This window comes from Rosa chinensis, chromosome 4, assembly GCF_002994745.2.
Source record: "Rosa chinensis cultivar Old Blush chromosome 4, RchiOBHm-V2, whole genome shotgun sequence".
In the NCBI taxonomy this organism is placed as follows: Eukaryota; Viridiplantae; Streptophyta; class Magnoliopsida; order Rosales; family Rosaceae; genus Rosa; species Rosa chinensis.
This window is the reverse complement of record NC_037091.1, coordinates 2689139-2704204: the sequence shown is the minus strand read 5'-3', so window position 1 is coordinate 2704204 and position 15066 is coordinate 2689139. Positions and strand designations below refer to the sequence as shown.

Below are 15066 nucleotides of genomic sequence, written 5' to 3'. Positions count from 1 at the left end.
AGGACTTGCTACAGGTGGGTCGCGTAACCCAAGGTGAGTGGAAGCAGATGTGGAGATGAGTGATTGAGTGGTAGCAATTCTATAGCGGTACAAGCAACCACAAATTGTACATGAACTCATGGAGTGGTCGATAGAATTTCACTGAAATTAATTTGAAGAAAATGAGATAAATTTTTTGATTTAGTCATATATTATTCATTAAAATAAAATAAGATATAAACACGAATTATTATTTAATTTGAGTGAAATGAGCGGGGGATTTTGTCAATCATATTCATGCACTCACCCTAGTTTTCAAAATTTCAAATGTAAAACAATGACTTGTACAATGGCTAAATAATTTTATTTCCCCTTTTAGTCTCCTGCTCAAGATTTTCTTTCCCTTGCGGTAATGAAGAGGAAAGAAGCATATTGCGAGTTGAATCTATACTATTATTAAGAGAACTTACTTTGTTAGTTAAAGTGGGTGTGAATTTATTTAAGGGTTATTATCACAAATGGTACCTGAACTTATCTTCTATTTTATCGATGGTACCTGAACTTCAATTTTGATCACAACCAGTACCTGAACTTTTCGATTTCATTTTAAATGGTACCTAACGCCACCTTTGATAACTATTCAGGCCAAAAAAACCAAATCTAAAAAAACAAAAAACAAAAAAACAAGTTCAAGGCAAGTCTATTACAAAAAAATCATCACTATATATGATTGCAACCCTCGAAATCATCAAAAATCATCACTATGATCGCCTCTCATGCCGTTTTTAGTCGGAATAGTGATCGGAGGTGGCTCTAGGTACCATTTAAAATGAAATCGAAAAGTTCGGGTACTGGTTGTGATAAAAATTGAAGTTCAGGTACCATCGATAAGATTGAGGTATAGTTCAGGTACTATTTGTAATAATAACTCTTTATTTAAATATCCTTAGACTATAGATTAATTTAAAATACTTTTTAATATATGAGAGGTGTTATGGTAATAGTAAAATATAAATATAAATATAAATTCAGAAGAAGAAAAAATGAAATTCATCCAATTTTCTACAGATATAACTTCTCACATCTTACCGTTGTGACTTTCTACTCTCTTTTTTCCCTCCAAAAAGTAAAATTAAGAATAAAAATAAAATTATTTTCATGTGTTAATAAAGACTAGTATAATACCTAAATGAACAGCCTAACATTTATCTTTATCTACAAGTGTCTCTCTTCCTTTAGCTACTCGCTAGTCTCGTAGTTGTAGGCGTGTGGTTCGGTCAACTTCTAAATTTGGGACGAGGAACGACTTGGATTTGGCAATTGGAGTCTGACCTCACGTCAACTACTTATCCATATAAGGTCGATTAAAGCGCCCATCTTGTTGAAAACCAATGACTAAGTAGTCATGTGCATATATAAAGGATATTGCTGAGTCAACGGAACTGATATTCCTTGTATCCGAAATCTAAAATTAGGCACGGGCGGAGATATTATTGTGTTCTTCATTTTTATTTTCGGCTTTATGGTTCGTAGTTAAAATTTAGAAATATTATTTATTATAAGGGGATGAGATATGGAGTTTTTAATACTTAATCCCTTCGGGAACATCCGACATACAACTTTTGATGCTTATATTTTGATGTGTGTTCATACCCAATGCAGTAACTAATTACTCACTAAGCAAAACATATATCCCAAACCAAACAATAACTACAATTTGCAGTGATAGATATAAACTAAAAATGAAGTATCCATTAACCACTAAACTACCATTAATATTCGTTCTTGAAAACCGGATATATATTGGATAAGCTAGCAGACGCCATTGTGATGTGAATTATAATATTATATGATCTTAAATTCTTAATGACAACAGAGATGAGATTGCATGGATATAACAAATTCAGGGAATCACCACCGCAATATATGGTTGCTGATTTGTGATTCTAATAATTGCGATTGATTTGTTTTTTTTTTTATGTTATAAATTAACACTCACCTAATTGGTTGAAATATCCGAATCCTTATCCAAAATAAAAACCAGTGATTCAATTAAGGCAAGAATGAATACACGCGTCGTTGGAATCGTATTTAGTTATGACTCGTGGTTACCACCATCTACTCTCGACCTATAAAAGTTGAGGCAAAACCATCACTTTCAGACGCAAAAGAAACACAGGAAGAGATCGAGCCAGCTAATTAGAATTACAAGAGTAGGTACTATTGAAAAATAAAGAGAATTGTGAAAGGAGACTGTTGATCATACTACAAGAAGCGATACACCTATATATGTGCACCTTCTATCCAGGTAAATTACGAGACGATTCTTTATTTCTTTATTTATTTATTTTTTTTAGAAAGGATTTGGAACCCAGCTAAGCTGGGAGGCTCATCCCTACGCCTGACCGATTCTTTATTTCTTTTGAGTGAGAAAGAATGACTATTTTCATTAAAGGTCAAAGAGTGAAGGTCATAATTAAGTGGGCGTCCTGTAAACTATTACTATTGGATATAACTTGTTAAATGCCTGTTTTTGGACATGAGTCATGTTAACTTGACAGTTTTCATTGAAGCTCTGTTGCTTAATAGTTTTGTTGGAAAAAAAAAAAAATACGCCAACGAAAAGATTAAATTAAAATGTGGAAATCGTAATTTGTTTGATATGATTTTGGAAACTCGTTTGATGTTATGAAATACAATTCATCTTCGAAGTTTAAATTAATCATAATGAAATCTCGATCATTTGTGTGATTCATTATCTTCGCATCAAAATCTGAACAAAAGCTATGTAATTATTTTTTAACTATGAGTACAAATATTGAAACTGATGAAACTGTACTCTGTGCATAATCATAGCTAGTAATTGTCTGATTTTACGATTTTCGTTAATTATCTATAGTATTATTTTTTGAAAAGTTATCTATAGTATTAGTAAGACATTGACAAAATACATTTTTATTAAAAAAAATAAACAAAAAAGTATCCACAATTCACTTTTCTCTCCCCATTATTTTTTCTCTGCAATAACTAACTCTTTTTTTTTTCTGAAAAAATAAAAATAACTTGCACATGCAGAATATGTGTGAGGAAATGCTAGTTCTTAGTTATGCAATCTTATCCGTTTTATGTTTTTTTATGAAGTAATTAATGTTATATCCTTAGGTTTATAAGCATCTTTATGAAAAGCTCTGTTAGTAATTGCCTTATTATATGCAAAAATTTAAATACATAAGTTTTGTATTTTAAATTTCTCTTATTTTTAAAGCTAGAAAATACACGTATTATACACGATTTTTACGTCTTTCTTTTCATATTTTGAACATATTATTGACCAAATTTACATATAAAATGATATTTTAAATTAAAAAATAATTAGTTTAAAATATTTTGCCAAACTATTTGATAAAATGTCTTAATAATACACGTATCTATTTTTCACATACTATATACGTCACATATTTTTTTAACTATGATGAAACCTCCTCCTAGAGGGGAAACTAATGTATTCGGATTGCCATCTGACTTTGGTGAAGGATGATGAAAAGTTGGAATACTATTCATTCTGAACATTGACACTACATCTGAATTTGGTCACAAGAATTATGAAAAAAAAAATTCAGTCCGTCTTTTCTATACACAAAAATAAGTGCATCTAATTATCCTATCACAAAATTCGTGTGAAGTTCACTTTTTATAGTTTTGTATCAATTTCAACTATGTAGCCAGAACAATGTTGCATGTGACAATCTTTATTAGTAACAAAAAATAAAATATGTAATCTTTCTTTCACAGGATTTGTGTGAAATTTATTTATATAATTCATTCACATTCATGTTGCGATATAAAGGTAAAATGCCATTGTCACATACAAAGGTTATTTGTCTTTTAAATGATTAACTTGTGTTTAGTTTGTTGTGTATCACTTTGGTGAAGAAGGAAAAACGAACATCCAACTTCGCTTACATTTCTTCATGTCCCCCTCCATGGTAGCACTTTTTACCTGGAAAATATTGATTGGGTGGGTGAGATGGCCTTTCTAAAGATCTCAAATATTCTGTGGAAATATGAAGTAGTATCCACATTGGTGGGCGTTCTTCGGCACTAAACCTAATTAGGAGACTATTAAAATCAAACACAGCTACGCACAACTAGCTAGATCTCCCTACCAATTCTCACCACAATTCAGTTGGGTCCATATGCTTGTGATAATAGTATCGTCGACTACGAAAAGTGCTAATTATATAAACCCAAACTAATTTTCGAATCTTCTTCCCTAAATCCAGGTCACAACTTCTCGCAGGTGCCCCAGACCATTGACCTAACACATGTCTTGTTGCTGTTGCTGTCTCTTCCGCTAGCTCTCTGTAGTCTGTACATATATGGTTTCTATCAATTAGTGTTGTTGAAGATATACAATTACGTGTGAGTCCACTTGTGGGTTCCACTACCCACTCAAAGATCCTTTCCTCTATCCTTCCCCTCTAATCATCTTCAACTTCGCCTTCACCCCTTATATACACCCAGCCCTCCAATATTGAGTTTCATTGCAGAGCTTGAGTACGCCATAGTTGTCTCCGAAGAAAGCTTAAGCTATCTCCTGCTATCTTCTAGTCCATAGCTTTAAAACCAAAGAGCTTTAGTACTATATATATTTCCTACTGAAGTGACTCGAAAATGGGAAACGCAGATTATGATCATCAGTATAATCCTCAACGAGTTGAGATTCCGCCTCCGAAGCCACTTTTAACTGCTGTGAAGTCGTCAGTGAGAGAGACTTTCTTTCCTGACGACCCTTTTAGGCAATTTAAGAACCAACCCGCCACCAAAAAAGCAGTTCTGGGTTTGCAATACTTCTTTACGATCCTCGAGTGGGCTCCTCGCTACAATTTGGGTTACCTCAAGTCTGATCTCATCGCCGGAATCACCATTGCCAGTCTGGCAGTTCCTCAGGGGATCAGCTATGCGAGCTTGGCTAACGTACCCCCAATCGTTGGCATATGTAAGTAACCAAACATAGTTGTGACATTTTACATGTTATGTTATCACACTATCTACGTGATTATTGTACAAGAATGTGATGGTGTATTTTGGTAAATGAGTGTAGATGGGAGCTTTGTACCTCCGATTATTTATGCGATTTTCGGAAGCTCAAGGGATATTGCAATCGGACCGGTGGCTGTTGCATCGCTTCTGTTAGCTAGTATCTTGGCGAAGGAAGTTAGCCCTACTGACAACCCTAAACTCTATTTCCAGATGGCTCTCACCTCCGGCTTATTTTCTGGAATTCTTCAGGCTTCGCTTGGCTTCTTAAGGTATGAATAAAAAGGACTGTATATTATGACGTTATATGACAAGTGGTTGATATTATCTCTCCAGGCTAGGACCGGAACTTCTTGTTTCTGAGACTCTTTCTATTAGTTAAAGCAGAATCAAAGACTTTCTATGACGGGCAAAGAATTCCAAGGAATCTTTTGAAGAAGAAACAACTTTAATTAACTAAGTAATATGTATGAAACCCCTGATCTTTGTATTGTTTGTATGTAAATTGGTGCATGCAGACTTGGTTTTGTGGTGGACCTTCTTTCCCATGCAACAATATTGGGTTTCATGGGGGGAGCAGCGACTACTGTGATTCTTCAGCAGCTTAAAGGGGTGTTAGGGATAAAACATTTCACTCATAAATCAGATGTTGTCAATGTCCTCAAAGCGGTCTTTTCCCAATACCACGAGGTATATATTTCTCTATCTTTCAATCTGGAAAATTCTACAGCACATACCCTGTTCGAACTGTCTCTCTTTTTATATATCTCTTTGGACATCAATTTATATAGAATTAATGGAGTGGTGTTGACCCGGTTCTTACGTGGTTATATATTGCAGTGGAAATGGGAACCTGCTGTGATGGGAATCGGTTTCCTCGTCTTTCTCTTAGTTACTAAATACTTTGTAAGTAGATGTCATCATTCGAAGCTCTAAGTTTTGCCTCAGTACTTTTTATTTTATTTTATTTTATTTTCCCAACGATATTGGGAGGAGGGAAATTAGAATACAAAAGTGTGTGCGCGTGCGATACTGTTATTAAGAGAAGAAGATTTGTTAGCCAAAACAGAAGAAATGTACCAAAATGACCTTAAAATATTAAAAAATTATAAAACTCATAAAACAGATAGGGGTAATATAGTCAAATTACAAAATAAACAGAAAATATAAAAAAAAGTGAAAATAATAAACAGATAATCAAACTACCCACTTCTATCATTCCATGAAAATCTACCTATTCCTGTAAATAACTTCCCACTCCCTATTAATAAAAAAAATTCAATTTTCACACACATAGTGTGTGGGGCTATCTAGTATACATAAAAGAAAAGGTACTGTAGCACATGAAGTTTGAATCATCCAAAGAAAATAGCTTATCCATCTATTCATGTACATAAAGCGGTGCTTTGTTAAAAAGTTGGAAGAATTTTCTGTCCAAATATCCATGTATGGCCTTCTCAAACAAATTAAGTTTAGGTAATTGTATGTATGGTGATGATTGTTTATGTTTGGTCATGACAATGAACAGGGCAAGAAAAGACCATCTTTCTTTTGGATAAGTGCACTGTCGCCATTGTTCTGCGTGATCATTGGGAGCCTTATGGCTTACCTAACGCATGCCGAAAAACACCACATCGGAGTGGTAAACACTTCGCTAACTATTCACTGATTAAGAAGATAACAGTATTAATTGCATGCGTGTTTAGTTCAACTCTACTTATCTGTTTGTTTTTGTAGATTGGGCACCTTAAAAAGGGGCTGAACCCTGTAACCGTGTCTGACCTGACAGCGGTTTTTAATTCGCGTCATCTTGCCGTCTCCATTAAAGCTGGGTTCATCTCTGGTATTATTGGCCTTGCTGTAAGTCGTGAGCTCCTCGCAAATATCTAACAACAATTTAATAACATAACATATCATATTTTTGAAAAATTTAACGTTTTAATTCAATCGGCCTGGCATGGTGGTGATTCTACAGGAAGGAATAGCTGTTGGAAGAAGTTTTGCCACAGTCAAGAACTATCACATCGATGGAAACAAAGAAATGATTGCTTTTGGATTGATGAACATTATAGGCTCTTTCTTTTCTTGCTTCTTGTCGGCAGGTACAAGCCACTTTCAACGCCGTACCCGACTCTGCCTACATAAATAACAGTCTTCAAATATAATCCATTCGTTAATTGTTATTATTACTTAATGTATACTCGTAGGACCATTTTCGAGAAGTGCGGTGAACTTCAATGCCGGATGCAAAACTCAAGTCTCCAACATAGTCATGGCGTTTATTATGATGCTGACACTGCTATTTATGACACCATTGTTCCAGTATACACCACATGTGGTCCTCTGTTCCATTATAATGATGGCCATGATCGGCATCATGGACGTCCCAGCCGCCATCCACCTCTGGAAGGTAGATAAGATCGACTGTATGATATGCCTGGGTGCATTTTTGGGTGTTAGCTTTGGCAGTGTTGAGATTGGCTTATCCATTGCGGTCGTAATTTCATTGCTAAGACTGATCCTGTTCATAGCGAGACCCAGGACTCTCAATTTAGGCAACCTTCCAAACACATCGACTTATAGAAGCATTGATCAATACACAGCTGCAAAGAATGTTCCAGGAGTTCTCATTCTTCAGATCGATTCACCCATCTACTTCGCCAATTCTAACTATTTGAGGGAAAGGTAAAATGTGTACGTGGTTGAATATGTAGAAGAATGTTATATCAACATGAGCTATATATGTAGAGTACTAATATGGGATTTGCTTCTAATTTTGTGCTCAGGATCTCAAGGTGGGTATATGAAGAGGAAGACAGGATAAAATCTTCTGGAGAAACAAGCTTACAATACATTATACTAGACATTAGCAGTAAGTATGAAGCTGCAGCAGTCTCAAATTAACATCTAGCTATCTCACCTTGCAATTAGTTGCTAACATTAACATCAAATTACAGCTGTCGGAGGCATTGATACGAGTGGGATCAGCATGCTAGAAGAGGTCAAGAGAAATTTAGACAGAAAGAGTATCCAGGTATGATGTTGTATTCATTTTTAACTTTTTCTTGTTGTACATTCATACATTTTGATACAAGCTAATTAGTTTCCTTCTTTCTTTGGATCCATTAGCTTGTATTAGCAAACCCAAGAAGCGAAGTGATTAAGAAGCTGGATACGTCAAAGTATATTGAAACAATTGGTCGGGAATGGATGTTTGTTACTGTTGGAGAAGCTGTAGAAGCATGCAACTTTCTACTGCACAGCAGCAAACTCAGTCCAGGAGAAGAAAAGGCCAAGACACCGGAGGACAATGTCTAATCTATAAGGAATTAAGGACCAATCAAGCCAGATGAAACTTTTTTAGTTTGTCTAACCATTCAAAAAAAGGTTTTGAATGTAGATGACTAGATGGAAGAGAGTGCTAATAAGTATTGGGCTTTGGAATTTAAAGTACACAACTGTGGCTGAACATGTAGGTGATGTTTGGTAGGTGGTGCGTTTTTCTGTACCGCCTGAGGGCCTTGGGTGCATCTTCAACTATCAGTGAGCTACATAGTTTACACTGAAATGCAGTCATATTCCCCTAAGAATCTCTAGTCTTAAATCTTACTGTAAATCTAGGGTACGTTCATAACCAAGTTTATGAAGCTATGTTTCTAGTGCTCTGCCGGTTCTCTTCGGCCCTTTTCTTATGTGCACTGTTGTCCGGTATACTTGCTTTACATATAAGGCTGTGCTTGGTTTTTCTTTACCTTTGTGTTACACATTTTGGTATATATCGCAAGTAGAAGTATCCCATTTTGCAGCTGCTCAGAGAAGAGTTGATCGGTATAACACTAGATAAACTAGCTTCCTGTGAAAAGAGATAAGTTTCAATTACACTCACATGACTTTGGCAAATAATCCAGCACTGAAATGGACTGGTAGTCATATTCACCACTACACAAAAAGCAAACTTGACTATTTGGCATTACCAAAAAAAAAAAAAAAAACATTGAGCATTTGGTAAAAGCTCAAAACAATCTTCTATGTAACAGTAAATGTTCCACGATAACCGCAACATAGGTTCAAGACTCCTATGAGGTTTCTAGATAATTAGAAAGAAAATGAATTTCTCTAGTGCTCCAACTGCTCCTCCTAATCATTCCCTCACCTCAAATCACCCCGGGCAGGTACGTCTGCTAACATTAAACTAGATACCGTATTGGGTATGTGTGTGTATGCAGTTTGCAGTTTTGCACAGCCAAATAAAGGGCCAAATCTTCAATCCAACAGGAATTGAAACAATTTACAGTTTTTCAACAGGAGACATCATATAACAAAATGTGATCCTGTTTACCCACACGATGATTTATCTAGTTTGTAAATGATGTGCAACTAGTGCGGATAGAATGTCATTAATGCTGGATCATGCATCCATCACCAGAACTCATTACATCATAAGAACAGTATAGATCTTCATGCTTGATAAAAACTATTACTGCAGTCTAGAATGACCTTTTCAACAGTTATATATTGCTATTTAGACGATTACAGAGGAAATATAGCACCAAGTTTCAAGTCTTTGCAGCACCATACAAGCAACATATTAGCGTATATATATTGGAAACAACCCAGCAAAATGCTACGGACAAAATCAGGATAGGCAATCTCACAATAAGGAACCTCTGTAAAGGTGCAACATCCTTTGAAAAAAAATAAAAGGAGAAAAATAGAGAGAGAAAACCGCCACAATATTCTTAGGGGAAAAGAAAAACAAAACAGAACCTCTGGTAAATGCACGGAATGATTAGGTAAAGCAACTTCCTTCAAATCACCAGGGCCAAAGCAGACCTTACATCTGAGATTCTGAGTAAGGCAAAAGCTGGAATCAGTGCTGTCTGCTCTTTAGAATACCACTAAAGTGGCCCTGAGATTTCTGTCCAACAACATGCAAATGAAGGTGCCTATGAATTGGAGGACTTCACTTTGAATAGGCGCGGAATTAATTCATGGGCACTGATGTCTAAATCTTCCGGATCCCTGAAAGCGGCACAAATATTCAGATTTACCTAGCTCCAAAAGAAATATTATATCATACAAAGACTTATGTTAAGAACCATAGGCATGCTTAAATGAATTTCTAATGAAGAACCCTACGATTTCTTACTGGCATCCCGCAATATTCTAAGAAAATCTGCTGCTATAATTTAAACAGAGTATCCTTCTCCATAGCTGTATAAAGTGTGATATTTTCACCTTGATGTGTTTTGAAAACTTTCCATTTCTTCATTCTCTTAAACAAATGAGGGCCATGCTTGTTCACACTTTTAAGAGAAAACATAACATCATAGCTAAAGTTTCAATTTTGGAAGATATGCAGATACCAAATATAACCCAAGTACGGATACAGGGTAGAGTATATTACAAGTGATACAAGTGATAGCACTGATGCCCCAGACTTTGCAATATATTCTTGGTATATATATGTTTATAGAAGATAGAAAAAACAATAAAGAACCAATTTGAAAGGAAAAGAACAAAAGCTTTTAGTCTTCCACACTTGAACTTGCATCTAATGCAATACCTCATGGATATTGCATGCATCCATGGGTTTGGTGGGGATGTGTGTGAGTGAGTGAGTGAGTGAGAGAGAGAGAGAGATACCTGCACAATGTCTGGCCCAATTCATTGGAACTAGGAATAAACCACAACTTTCGCAAGAAAGGTGTCTCAAACTGAACAAAGAAACCATCCTGTTGCCCATGTTTCCATTTCCTTGATCCTTGACCTTTCCAAACCTGCAAAAAGCAATTGATCACTGAAACCTCTTTTTTAACTACAAATTCCATTTCTTATTAAGTCATTATCCACCCTCTATTTAGATCATAGATTAGGCCCCACAAATATTAGTTGGATTTAGCAATTTGTAAGAACAGCTGGAGCTAGTGATTCTGTGATAGATCAATAACCATACACAAACTGCACAAAAAGAATCAACTTGTTGATTATGTCCATGCTAGGCAACTTATTGGCCCATATGCAGTCTGAAACCAGTGCAACATTTATATTAGGAAAGAAAATGCAACAACATTTATATCAGACAAGGACAACTTGAATTCTTGAACCCTCATAGAGGTAAACTGTCCACAGAGGCTACATGGAAGACTTTGGCACGTGCTACCAAACTTAAATGTTCATAAACTTCTTAACAATAAGCGACTTAAACAGATAATGATAAAAAATCCATGACAGAAACTTGTTGGCACACCTCAAAAGCATCTGTGAGCTACATTATTCTGGGCCGTTGCAAGCATACAAGTTGGTAAATTACAAATGAAACAGAGACAGGTGCATTTTAGGAAAGCATTCAAAAACTATCATCTATCCAAAGTTTTATCATGTCACACATGATTTTTTTTTTCACCTCAGATGATTGAATTTACGCCATTGTAAAACACAAGTGAAGGTATTTAAAAAAAAAAAAAAAAAAAAAAAACCACCCACACACACACACACACAAGTGAAGGTAAAAAATACCTGTGGGTAAGACATGATACTCTTGGGGGTCACCAAGCAAGCTGCTCTGGAGAAAGAATCCTCAGCATACTGCCTAAGAAAAGGAAAACAATTTCTGTGCGTATCGGGTGATTCAAAGGCCTGAAACAACAGGCAAGCATTGATTAGGTAAGACGTTTTCACGTGTTAGTATGGTTAACAACAGCAGAGAACAATGGCTCATGGCTTGAAGAGCATTTACTTAACATATGAGACAAAAATCTTAGTTGGAATAACAAATTTGTCGTAACAGGGAAAAAAAAAAGGCTCGTAAGACCTAATACTTAGAAATTATTTTTCAATCAACAAGCAAAAGGTTATATTTGCAATGACAACCTAACACTCAGTACCTTATCAATATTCACAACTGGAGCATATTTTTCAGTGTCTGTTTTTTCGTTATCAAGGAGAAAGTAAACTCTAGCCTCCACTTTCGAAGTTTCGTGCCACGATTTTACAGCCGCCTCCATTGTCTCAACCAGAAAAGAAAAAACATCTTCATGTTCTTCAGACCCACACTTTCCAGACTGCAAAGAGAAAGAGACTTAATCCTTCTTATTAGCAGTGATTGAAACAATCCAACCGCAGGTGATCCATTTAGAATCTCTATATAAGCTGCTGAGATTTAATGAGTTAATTCTTACCTGCAGTACACAGTTCAGGGAGCTAAGAAAGTTTACAAGTGTGATTAAATGAAAGTCAGAAAGTCCTACATTTAGGCAAAGAATAAAAAAGCTAACAGAAACAGAGACTGACATATATAAATGACTGAGGAGTTGCATATCTTAATTTGAGATGATATATAGCATATGACAATGCACAACATTATGGAGGAGAAGTGATACAGAAAATCATGACTCCTGGCTTCATGAATAGACTCACCATTTCAGATTTCAGTTTATCCAAATGTTTTGCCATATCAATATTTGATCTCATTGTCTCCACCTCTTCAGCACGTTTTTTATCTCTCGCCAACTGAAAAATTCTCTTCATCTTTCGTGATACTTCTACACTTTTTGGGTTATATTGCAAAGCTGTCTGGAAAGCAGTCAGAGCCTACACGACATGTGATGAACACTAGGAATATCAGCAGTGGACCAAAAATCATGTGGTCTTGCCCAGAATGCCACTAGAAACAATGGAAAGAGTGAAAAAACTTCAGGACATACATCATCATATTGCTCCATGGCCTCTAATATGCATCCTTTCCTGAAATATCCCTGGAGGTGAATCAAAATGGTACATTTAGAAACCTCTATACTTCTTTGGGGGGAGATAACAATTAAAGAAAATGAGAGTATCAATTCTCAGTAACGTTTGCTGACACCAAATGAAATTTGTTTGAAGACAGAGAACAATACCTTTTCCCACTTGGGGTTCAATGTAATTGTTGTTTCTGCATCAGCAAGGGCTTTGTTAAGCTTAACCAATTGCAGAAACGCAGCAGCACGGTTGCTGAAAATTGGAACAATTAATAAGAAAGAAGATTCATCATATGGCATGCATGCTTTGTTACACGTAGAAATTGAACATATATAGCTTATTCTTTTGACAGTGCTAGTTTGTTTAGTACAAGCATTTTACTTCATATGAAGACTATTCTATGTTTTGCATGAACATCCTTAAAATTCAGCCAACAAGAGAAAAAATCCTAGCATATTACGGAAAAATAAGAATACATAAAGAAGGTCGAATATTTGTCATTCTGCAACTATCCCAAAACAACAACAACGACAACCAGAGAGAGAGAGAGAGTGTGTGTCCACCTATTGGCTACCATAAACCCCCTCCACGTTTTTAACAGAGCAGCTCATTTTCTTAACTAATGCTAAAATGAAAAAAATGTGATAGCAGTTGTTGAAGCAGAAACTGTATATAACAGAACCTGAAACCTCCTATAGCAGTCGACATAAGGGAGCAGGTCTATCCAAACACATTGCATGAAAATAAAAAGGCCATATTCACAATTTGACAGTTCGATTGTGGTAGCAAGGTGGATATTCTTGCCCCAACAAAAAAAAAATTATACTTACAAATGCATTTATTCCCCATGGCCCCTTTTTTCTTTCATAAACTTTGCCTCACAATACTTCCACCCAATAAGTAAAATTGATGCCAAAACCTGACCTTCTACAAGGAAACAGTACAATTTCTTAGATCAAATACCAAGATTGTACAGTCTGGGTTTCCCCCCTAAGTATATGTCAACTGAGGCACCTAACTCCAGTTTTTGATGCACTTACATCCCATACTATTTCAGTTAGAAAAATTTATCCCCACAAAAGAATCCCTCAAACCTGTATCTTCTTCACCTAGGTGCCTAATTTTCTATCGGTAAGGTTGAAGGGGTGACCCTTTTGCTCTCAATTTCTTATAAGCATAACTAATGTAAAATCTAAACTACCAACAATAGATTTGTACATCAACTCTCGACCCCTCCAAGTTCATAAAGTAACAAAATGCCAGAAGCAGCAGTCTGAAAAGCAAAACTAATCCGGCACAATGCATTATAATAAACAACGGTGCAAATTAAGAACGAAAATGCCGCCTTTCTCCTCAGAGGATTCAAAAGAGCATTCATAAACAACATCAACAACACAAAAACAAATCAAATGAGTTTCTACATAAGCAAAGCATACAACTTTAAACTCCCTAGGACATTAAACTCCACAACATGAGATATAGATCACCAAAATGTTCATAAAAAAACACAACCCATGTGAATAAACCAAGTGAACTGCGTACTAAACCAATCAAGATGGCATTTTGATTAATATGCCAAACTTAAAAACCAAAAAAGCTGAGAACTTTGAAGTGGGCAAAGTACCTATAGAGAGTGGGGTTTTGAGGGTCTTGCTTGATGGCCTGAGTGTAGAGAGCGGCGGCTTTGAGGTAATTCCCAGCTTTGAATTGCTCATTTCCTTTGTCTTTCAGAGACTCACCAGACTTCTTATCTGATCCTCCTTCTGCTTCTGCCATTATTAATGCTTGGTTTTACTGACTCTTGGTATCAGTAGGGTTTATGAGAGGGGGAGAGAGAGAGAGAGGAACAACAAGTACTGTTTACTACAATGTAAGCTTGTGTGCCTCTAGAAAAGCCCCTTTGTTTCTTTGAACCGTTTCGTCCAGACTCAAACCACGAAACGAAACGTGATTCTGAGCCATGGTATTGGTTAATGAGTGTGAATTGGGTCGGGCCATTTTATCCAAATTTAGTCAAATTTGGATTCGAATCAAATTAAGCCTTTCTAGGGCACCTCCAACCCTTTAATCAAGATGCATAGTCATTTGTAGAAAATCATTACTATTCATTTAAATTTTGGATCTCCAACCTCCTTTAGTTAAAAGCTATAGCCCAATTCAGAATTTTAATCATTTTAGATAACTATTTAACTACAATATGAATTTATATATATCATACACAATTATCTATTTATACTATTATTAAGATAAGAGAGTAAACTCTCTTATAATTGATTTTTTTACCAATTTACCCCATATAATAAAATA

The 15066-nt window shown here is 35.7% G+C and overlaps 2 protein-coding genes across 2 annotated transcripts; one reads left to right on the top strand and one right to left on the bottom strand.

The window, feature by feature from the left end:
- The first annotated feature begins 2135 nt into the window (after positions 1-2135).
- LOC112197799 (sulfate transporter 3.1) lies at positions 2136-8770 on the top strand. Its single transcript, XM_024338655.2, has 12 exons — positions 2136-2287; positions 4263-4978; positions 5084-5291; positions 5538-5709; positions 5860-5925; positions 6548-6661; positions 6757-6879; positions 6995-7121; positions 7227-7704; positions 7806-7891; positions 7977-8053; positions 8149-8770. Exons 2-12 carry the CDS (start codon positions 4654-4656, stop codon positions 8335-8337), a joined length of 1965 nt encoding a protein of 654 aa, XP_024194423.1. The 5' UTR covers positions 2136-2287; positions 4263-4653; the 3' UTR covers positions 8338-8770.
- Positions 8771-9500: 730 nt separating this feature from the next.
- LOC112197800 (stress-induced-phosphoprotein 1) lies at positions 9501-14676 on the bottom strand. The gene is made up of 8 exons (XM_024338659.2): positions 14384-14676; positions 12918-13011; positions 12726-12776; positions 12439-12612; positions 11907-12083; positions 11539-11658; positions 10666-10799; positions 9501-10041 (listed from the first exon to the last, which is right to left on the bottom strand). Exons 1-8 carry the CDS (start codon positions 14533-14535, stop codon positions 9966-9968), a joined length of 978 nt encoding a protein of 325 aa, XP_024194427.1. The 5' UTR covers positions 14536-14676; the 3' UTR covers positions 9501-9965.
- Positions 14677-15066: the final 390 nt, after the last annotated feature.